Source organism: Aplysia californica, unplaced genomic scaffold (genome assembly GCF_000002075.1).
Source record: "Aplysia californica isolate F4 #8 unplaced genomic scaffold, AplCal3.0 scaffold00204, whole genome shotgun sequence".
In the NCBI taxonomy this organism is placed as follows: domain Eukaryota; kingdom Metazoa; phylum Mollusca; class Gastropoda; order Aplysiida; family Aplysiidae; genus Aplysia; species Aplysia californica.
Genome location: NW_004797474.1, coordinates 607,250 through 616,810, shown reverse-complemented (window position 1 = coordinate 616,810; position 9,561 = coordinate 607,250). Strand labels below are relative to the sequence as shown.

The window sequence follows — 9,561 nt, the reverse complement described above, 5'->3', positions numbered from 1 at the left end:
GAGAGAGAGAAAGAGAGAGAGGGGGGTAATATATAAAAAGGGTTTATGACTCGTAGTAGAAGAAAATCCATGACGTTACAAACTTCAAAATGTAAATCTGAGCTTCAAGACATAGACTGAACTTGAGGCCAATAAAATACGGATAGATCTGACTTGATCGACACGGAACAAGAAATACAATGTACTTCTACGGTATACTAGAAAACAAACTGAAAGTTAGAAGCAACCACTTTTTAGCCCTTTCCCCCTGTACATCACCCAAAGACCTACTTTTCACACACACTCACGCAAAGTCTCGACGTGCACTCGCTATGTATAAATATAAAACCTGTGTGCTGTCAATACCTTTCCAATGACGCTGTCCCACGAAGATGAAGTCTAGAATCAGATACTGTACACTGTACTAGACTCACAATCACGTACACATTGAACAAATTTAACCCAGAATTTCCGGTCCGATTCAAAGGTTCTTCTCTTCTTTGCTCTTCTCTGCTCTCAGTTCACTGTTCTAAGAGAACTGTGTCAAATGCTAATTTTAGAAATTAGAGTCTAGCTGGGGTGAAGGGGAAAAAGGGGAAAGGGGAAAAGGCCGGGGGAGGAGGAGGGTGTATTGTTTTAGGCCCAGACCCTGACAGCCGAACGTTGGGCGCTGCTCTCTCCTCGTTAAAATTACCCCTATAACATGACTGGCCGGAACGAAGGTTCACCGGCCCAGGGTCCTGGCCAAGTAAGGGAACTCGGGGAAGTAGGTGAGGAAGAGAACACAAAACAGAACCATGGGTGGCTTAAAACGCAATAGAAATAATTATGCAACACTTGATGTACAAGCAGTGATAAGAGACAGGTTGAAAGATGAATGTAACTGAATAAATTATGTAATATAATATGTATTTGTACTGCAGGCGTGTCCGTCCTTTGTAAGTAACAGAGAGGCCAATTGGCAATTTGAAGCCGTCTCTTTGGTTCTCTGGGCAAAAGTGAATTCGCCCGGAGGCTGACGTCTCCGCCGCGCGGGCGCTGTTCCGAAAGGTCTCGCGCCTCGCGGCCTCGCGCAGATAAGTTTCACCTTGTGATGGGCGCAGGGCTTGCTAAAATTATCTAGTACGCCGTGGATGGGCTATTTAACATGCGAGCCGGCGTGATAAACAAAAGATGAAGGAAAAGGTCTTTGTAGTGCGACAACACACCAAAGAACCACTATTGTTTCTCAGAGCGCCTTCAAATCGGCCGAGTGTTTTCTGAACGTTTAATGTGTATTTACGTACTTGAAACTAAATAACAATTATCGTCAGCAATCAATCTCTGTCCACTGTACAGCCGACAAAAACTGACCAGCGCCGCCGGTCTTACCCAGTAAATGAACCGCGCCTGCCAACCACCTACAAATGACAACATAGCAGAAAAGACACGTCAAGAAGTGCAAAACGTCAACATTTGAATTAAGTCTGATATTTTAATGGGACTTTCTGACACTGTCAAAAATATGAAAGCGTTAGAGAATCAGGTCACTACCACATGCCAGGAAAAAATATTTTTAACCCGGCTGTACCAAGGCACTCATAAGTCAAAGGCAAAATTTAGCATTGAAATAACCGATCATGCAAACTGGACACATTGTTGTATTTTCTTTCTGTTAATATGGCCATAACTGTGGCCGTACGAAAATCTACACGTCTAACAATATGTACAGTTACATCAAGATGTATAAATCTGGTTCGAATGGTGTACTGGCACTTGTCAGCAAAACTCAAAGATCTGAACCAAAATAAATTAACTAAAAAGCACATGAACAACCAAAGTAATTTATGATGTTGATCATTTCGAATACTAGGCTCTTGATACTTCACCAGAGCAGCAGGCTGGGAAGAAAAACACTCATCCTTGGATGGAATTCAAACTTCATCGTGTTTGCCAAATCCATTGCTCATCCATTTGACGTCACAGGAGGAAATAGAATCATACTCACTGAGCCCATACCTTCTACATACAACAGCAAATCGTTTCATGAGAATTTTTAAGCTCTTTGCCAGTTTGTTACCTCAGAATTACACAGTTGTATCTGACATTTTTGGCTGTTTTGAAGTACTAAAACCATACGGTCAAAAACCAAATGCTCTCTCTGCTTTCTCAAAATAGTAAGAATATTCGGAGTCGTTATCAAGATATTCAAAGAATTGCTTTCGAAAAGGCTTGACATTTTGTTAAACTCAATTTTTTTATGTCCAATGTCTCAAAACTAAGTACTTAGCAGATTAAACTTTGTAATTCTAAGGTAGCGACTTGTCATGTTTCCAGACGCTGTCGTGTGCTGATTATATGGGAACATCATGATATAATGTGCGTCAAAATAGGAAACCAGATAGAAATGTGTTATGTGAACTTCGGAGAGAGATTTAAAATGTGTGAATCAGAAAAATCAATGAATGGCACATGACATGTGAAGAAATGCGGATATTATAATACTGCATATCTATTTAAACTTCAGGCCTATCCACTTACGACACAATGTATTTTTATTTCTTTGTTTATTGAAGACTATCCCTCCTTTATACTCAAACAAGTTTGCAGCATCACAAATGTCCCTATTACTCCGCTCCTAAGCAATATTGCTATTTGCATAAATAAACACAAAAACTTGTGTATGAATGAATGAAATGATACAAGAAATGACCCTTACAGTTTGATTATAAATAAGACGAATTGACTGGAGATAGGTAGATTTTTGCTGTTACTGTAAAGAACGGAGTAATGGCGTGGGCCAGCTAAATTGATGCGCCGTACTTTCAGAATAAAGGACACAAGTCTGTATTTTTGACTGACCTCAATCCTTTACGGAAGTGGCGGGAACCCTCTGAAGCCTGAACAGAGATCCAAGTGCCCTACCATTAAAATTCTGCTAGCTGGATGCAAATGGATTCATAGTCTAATATTTAAAGTATGTAAAATGACGAAACGCCTCGCATTTATTCTCGCTGTCTTATATTCCATGCGAAAAACTACGTCTCATACACTTTACAAGGTAGTGCATTGGGACTCCTCACTGGACACAAAGATAAGAGGATAGGTCTTTGGAGCATGAGAAATGTGTAAAACTTACTCCAAGTTGAAACCTCAAATATCTATCATTCGTCAGGTCTTCATCCCAAACAGGGGCAGAGTCGCCGTATTTGAGTTAATTGGGGGGGGGGGGGGTTCTCTGCTTCAGTTGTTTTAAAGCGTTTTCAAAACTGATAGGCCACGTAAGTGCCGAAGATTAGAAGTGTCAATACCAAAGGGTAAAGAAAACAAGGGGGAGAGATAAGGACGATAGATGTTTGAATGGAAAGAAGGAGCAAGCCACACCACAGCGCCCACACTTTGTTGAAGCTAACAACAAAATATACAGAGAGTAAAACTGATATATTCTACTTTATGAAGTAAAGACATGACATAATCATCGCCGCAAGACAACTGACGCAGGCACAATAGTACATGGGCGGCCAGGCAGTCCCTACAGCGTGCATGAGTGGGCCCATGGCGCAACTGACAACGAGGTAATGGGCGGTGAGCAGGAAGCCGACCATGGCGGTAACTCTGCCCAAATTATGGTGGCTGCCCTTCTTCCCGTCTTCACTCTCCTCACACTCGAGCTGTAGAAGAAAAGAGAAGATAGTGTACATGGGTGGACATTCTGTCAGTGATATGACAGAATGATGTATCGGGATTAGAGCTACTCAGGATCGATTGTTGACCCTTGTCAGTACGCCAAGATCAGTCAATACAGATAATTGAAGCACTATGTAATATATATAAATGTACCCATTGGCACCTATAGGCATATGTTTTTCAGTGTTTCATGTAGAGGATGTGTGGACCACCTTGTAGTGCCCGGTATTTGATCCCAAATAATAAATAAAGATTTGTTTTTTTTAAAATAGCAGCCCACTTCTATAACGCCATCTCCCTGGTGGCTCTAGGCGCTTAACAATAAAAAAAATTTAAAACATTTAACATTTAACGTTTCATGCATACTGGCGATAATTTCAACATCCAGCAATTCTTTACAAATGCATTTATACATTCCTACTTCGCCAAATAACACTACACAAAAAGACAATTGTTGTGGCAACGGACCACTTGTTGTTGCGAAGAACATTTTCTGACTACAGAAAAGGTAAAATCTGCTTTTGTGTTCATTAACGCACCACCACAACCTTTCTGTCATCAGCCCCCCCCCCCTTTCCCAACTCAATCCCCCGCTCAACTTCCCTACTCTATGGCATCTTCTTTGAGATGTTGTGCTGATTACATTTTGGTTCTGCACAGTGCGAATTTTACGGCATTTCCAGTACACTTAGATCATGTAAGTGCCGAAGATTGAAGTGCTGCGAGCGAGTAACATACAGAGAAAAGAAGAAGAGATAAGGATGATAAATGCTAGACAGAATCAAAGGAGCAAAAAAAAAAAAAAAACCCAGAGCCCCCGCCAACCACCCACAACTAGGAACGTGAAATGCACCGTGCTCACCGACACCGACTGGCCCGGCTGGGAATACTGCGTGGCCAGAAGAAAAGGCACCGTGTAGCTCATACTCTTGTGAAGACCACAGAACAACATGGTACAGAAGTAGGCGGCGAGATGGCTGGTATAGACAAACACGAGACACGCTGCGGTCATCAGAAGGTTGGCCACGATGAACAGAGCGCGGGGACCTGAGGGGAAATGGAAGAATAGCATTCATCGAAAATGTTTTATGTCACCGTCGACACGATATAGATTATTTAGCAGGCGGGCTGCTCGACTTGTCTGTGTGGGCCAGCCTAGAGATAAGTGGGATACAGCACCCGAGCAAGCAAAGTGCAGAGTTAATAAAAAATAAAAATAATAACATTAATAAAAATAATAACATTAATAATAATAATAATAATAATAATAATAATAATAATAATAATAATAATAATAATAATAATGATAATAATAATAACATTAATAATAATAATAATAATAATAATAATAATGATGATGATGATAATGAGAAAATGAGAAAAATAATAACATTAATAATAATAATAATAATAATAATAATAATAATAATAATAATAATAATAATAGAAATAATGGTATAATAATAACAACAATAATGACTGGTCATAATAGTTATAATAGTCATAATAATAAGAGTCATAATAATAATAATGATTAGCTATGTTAAGCATTTCCATTTTCTAAACTGTTTAAAGTGCAGTCCTGCCCAAGAGAGATCATGTTTTAAAAGTGCAGGAGTAAATGCAGAACATAACATCAAAATATTATACATAAAATGTCAATGAAATAAAAATTATCATGCAGTGAGTCTGGCAACAATAATGAGAAAAACTATTTTTTTTAAAATAATAAATAGGATTTCAATAAAAATTCACTTACGGTCACAGTAACATCCACTGGAAAGGCTTTTAAAAAACTATAAAGCTTTTGTTCTCTCCTCTCCTCTCCTCTCTCTTTCTCTCTCTCTCTCTCTCTCTCTCTCTCTCTCTCTCTCTCTCTCTCTCTCTCTCTCTCTCTCTCTCTCTCTCTCTCTCTCTCTCTCTCCTCTCCTCTCTCCTCTCCTCTCTCTCTCTCTCTCTAACGCACACTCATACACACAAACACACACACACACACACACACACACACACACACACACACACACACACACACACACACACACACACACACGTGTAATTTCTTGAACCTCACGTTCATGTATACAGATATCCGAAAATTTCACATCGTTTTGACAAGTGTATGCATTTGTGAATAAGTAATGTTTCAGCTCTTTCTTGAAAAAAAGAACAATGGGGGCAGTCCTTATTTTATTTGGACCTAGCTCCATACATGGGAATCAACGTAAAAAGGAACATTCACCATGGGTCCTATAAATAAGTAGGGTTCTTAGGATCAGTTTTTCGTTGGCTGGTCTAAGAGCTGTGGGTGTGTGATATAACTCCAAGCATTTTATAATACATGTATGCAGGTGCAGTATCATTTAGATATATATGTATAACAAAAAGCCGGCAGTTTTATATTCGATCATTTGTTTTACTGGCAGCCAACAGAGTTCTTGGACGACAGGTGTCTCGTATCAAATTTCGTTCGTTCCATTATTACTTATTTTGCTGCTTGATTTTGACAAAAGTGTAACTTTGAAAGTTTTTACCCGCCCTACCAGACATGATAGCGTTACAGTAATATAATTTTGATAAGAATTAGTATTGTATCTAATGTCATGGTTGCTGCTGAAGTTAATTGATTTGTACACTGCGAATGATTTTCGTTGGAAATATCTACTTCTGCTGGGTTGTGTGTAGAAGAAATTCATCTTAACAGTTCTTTAAAAGCCTAGTGGGTATAGGGTCCAAAAGTGCATGATTTTGATGGATCAACTAAAACAATCTGTATGATTTTCTCTTCTGTAGCCAGAATAAACGATGGCTGTTCCATCAAACTAGCGGTAATTTGGAAAATTGGGCTCATTATTGCCGAGACCTTGTCCGATTAAAAATGGAAACGACTCTGAGCACGGCGTTAACATGACATTCAAAAGGAAACTTCCATGGTTGTTGACGTTCACCCTGTGGTGTAGGGCAGACCCACAAGGAAGACACAATGTCCAGTTGAAAAAGACCAAGCCAATCATGGTGCACAGAAAAACTGCTAATTCGGCACGGACTTTTTGTTTTCCTAAATGTCATTACTCTCACTGTCAAATAACGAATCCACTGGTATAAAAATCCACTATAGACGAAATGATTTTAAAAGCTCAAAACCGTAAATATGTTGAGATATTAAGGAGTAACCTGTAAAGTGCTCAACACAACTCCAATGTTATAGTGACTTCAAAAGTCATGGGCCATGGTGATAACGATGTGCTGCCATATTATAAAGCCGTGCAAAATTAAGGTAGTTTTCATTCATATTTATTTCTTTTGTTTCATGTGATTTTGTTTTCAGTTTTTGTTTTTGTTTTTCTTTTTTGTGTGTATGTGTTTTGCTCCTGCTTTTTAGAAATGTCATTGTTTTGATCTTTTGAGCTGGCACTGATTTTCTGAGATATTGGTATTGTACACTGCTTCTCTGGTAATATAAAAGAAATCGTACATATCTTGTAAAGAGATACATTTTCCATAACAATTGTGAAGTGGCCAATTTCATTTTTACGATAAAATATAGTAAAACACTTCTCGACGACTAAGATGATGTTTCAATAAAGAATAAATGCGTACAGAACTCACCTGCAATGTCCAGAATCTTTTTGTTGCAAAAGCTCAGGATGAAATAGGCCACGTAGTAAGTGAACACACCCACAGAGCACATGCGCAGACCACGTTCATAGTTTTCCCTGGCCTCCGAGCCTTGCGCGGCCTTGGGGTCTCCTTTATATACGGCGATGGTCAGAGAGTTGGATGCAAAGGACTTAAATGCCACCAAAGTGCCGTAGGAAAAGAAGGACGCAATCATAAGGATGACAAGTCTCTTATTGAAAAGGTTTGATCCAGCAGAGATACTTGAAGACGTGTGTGCCCGGTTGGCGTTGTTTTTCGGTGATATTTCCTTGTCGTTGACCGAAACAAAAGGTACAGTCTCTTCAGATGTATTCGATACAATGTTTTGAAAGTGATCAAAACTGTTGCTTAAACGCCAACCCTGAGAAGTCTTGGTCTCGTGACTGATCGCTTTATTACCGATTTGAATATTATTTTTATTGTGAATCTGCCGTTGGTAAAAGTCTCCTAAATTATCGTTGGGAGCAGAGATAGCTTGGGCGGTAATATCTGAGTCAGATAAAGTATATTCCCAGTCTACATCATCGGGTGTATAAATGCAATCAGCATACTCTTCTCCACCTATTTCGCTGGCTGTATGAGATGGTTCAAGCTGCTGATCATTCCGACTACCCTGGTAATCAGGAAAATACTGCGATGGCGTAAATCCTAAAGATGAAGTATGTATACTATTTTGGTCGTATCCGTTTTCTATACGTGATTTAGACTCTGCAGTATTCCCAAAATTATCTTCGTGCGTCTTTATTGAAACATCTTCCTCCGTGGGAATCTCTTTATATTCATGACTATTATTTCCCCGCTTGCAGGAACTAAAACAACAGCCCGCACAGCCACGGCGGGCGGGGGCCTCAGGACCAGCTTGCTCGACATGATCTTCTGAGTCCATCTCTGCCGATGTTTTCGTCTTTTTTACCCAAAAGCCAGCACACACGGTTATAGAAAACGATAAAGTGGCGAAAAGCCCAGTGAAACTGCATACAAACAGCAGGGTTCCTGCCATCCTGTCAATATGTAAAACAGCCCCAAACAGATTCGGCACGTTGAGGAGACCCATTCCAGACAGACACATGCCGGCAACGGATGACGTCGCAGTGGCCGTAGCTAAGATCCTAGAGTGTTGCCAGGAAGGAACAATCTCAAGGATGAATGCTCTGGTGGGAGACATACTGACTCCAAAGCTCAAGGCTAAGAAAGCGAATCCGAGAATAGCTAAGACAACTCTAACAGGTAGGTGCGATAATTCAGAGGAGATGTCGTCAACAGGCACAATTGTTGTTGTGATATAGGAAGAATCAGGATGAGTAAAGGAAATATTGGACGACATGCTGGATGTGTTTTTAAAAACGCTGTAAGCTCCGGGCAAGATTCTGGACGTATATAATAGATTTTTGGGCATATTCGAGAGAAAATTGAGCGTGTCGGGCAGAACATTCAACTTGTCAGGCGAGAGAGTATTGGCCCTCCCGGAAAGAACATCAGACACGTTGGGCAGGGCATCTCTTGAGTGTGACATCACACTATGGTTGATTGTGGAACCAATGTTTTGCGAACTGTCTACGCTTTCAATTTCTATTCGGTCCAAAAACACAGCTCTTGTAGAGCTAAACGCTGTCAAGTTCGACGGGGTACCTTTTTCAAACGGCATACTTTTGTTTCGGCCCATTTGATGACGATCCAAGTCTGTGTTGACAGTACTCCAGTGTGAGCCGTTGGTCGTTTCTATAGATCCGTTCTGCACAACTCCAGATGCCGTGTCGGATTGTATTTTGAAGACTGTGGACGCAGAGATCAAGGACACGGCTGTCAGGAGCGTACCGAGCCCAATGAACAGAGCGACTGCTTTCCGAAACTGTCGAAGAGAAGAAATTCCAAGATAAAAATGTGTTTGTATATTGACATTTCATTTTTTATTCTCCTATTTTAAAGAAGCAACAGAAATGTGTATTGAAACAATTTCTGGAAGGAAAAGAAATCAAATCAATTGATACTTGAAGAAGCCGGTCGCTGATAAAAACAAATGGGAAGAGACACAATTTTTCTGGGACACTTGAATAGACATAAAAGACATCTCGCACTCACTGGTAAAACGGAAGGCTAATAAGGCAGGAGTAGACCCAGAGCAACTTACTTGGAGAGCCCTAAGCAGATGGTGACGGGGAAAGATGAGGATAATAATGATAGCTTTTTTAGAGCATCGGAGCAATGGAAAACTGTGACCATCGGTGTCTGTCGTAGATCTGGCAATTGATGACGATGATC

At 40.1% G+C, this 9,561-nt stretch overlaps 1 protein-coding gene across 2 annotated transcripts in view; it reads right to left on the bottom strand.

Annotated features, from left to right (window-relative positions):
• Positions 1–3,186: 3,186 nt before the first annotated feature.
• LOC101848820 overlaps positions 3,187–9,561 on the bottom strand; it is a 48,351-nt gene continuing 41,976 nt past the window's right edge. For both annotated transcript variants that reach the window (XM_005099166.3, XM_005099169.3), the window contains exons 4-6: positions 7,252–9,151; positions 4,508–4,692; positions 3,187–3,629 (exon numbers count right to left, since the gene is read on the bottom strand). In XM_005099166.3, coding sequence (XP_005099223.1) covers positions 3,405–3,629; positions 4,508–4,692; positions 7,252–9,151 — 2,310 coding nt within the window. In that variant the 3' untranslated portion in view covers positions 3,187–3,404. The remainder of the gene's footprint in view (positions 3,630–4,507; positions 4,693–7,251; positions 9,152–9,561) is intronic.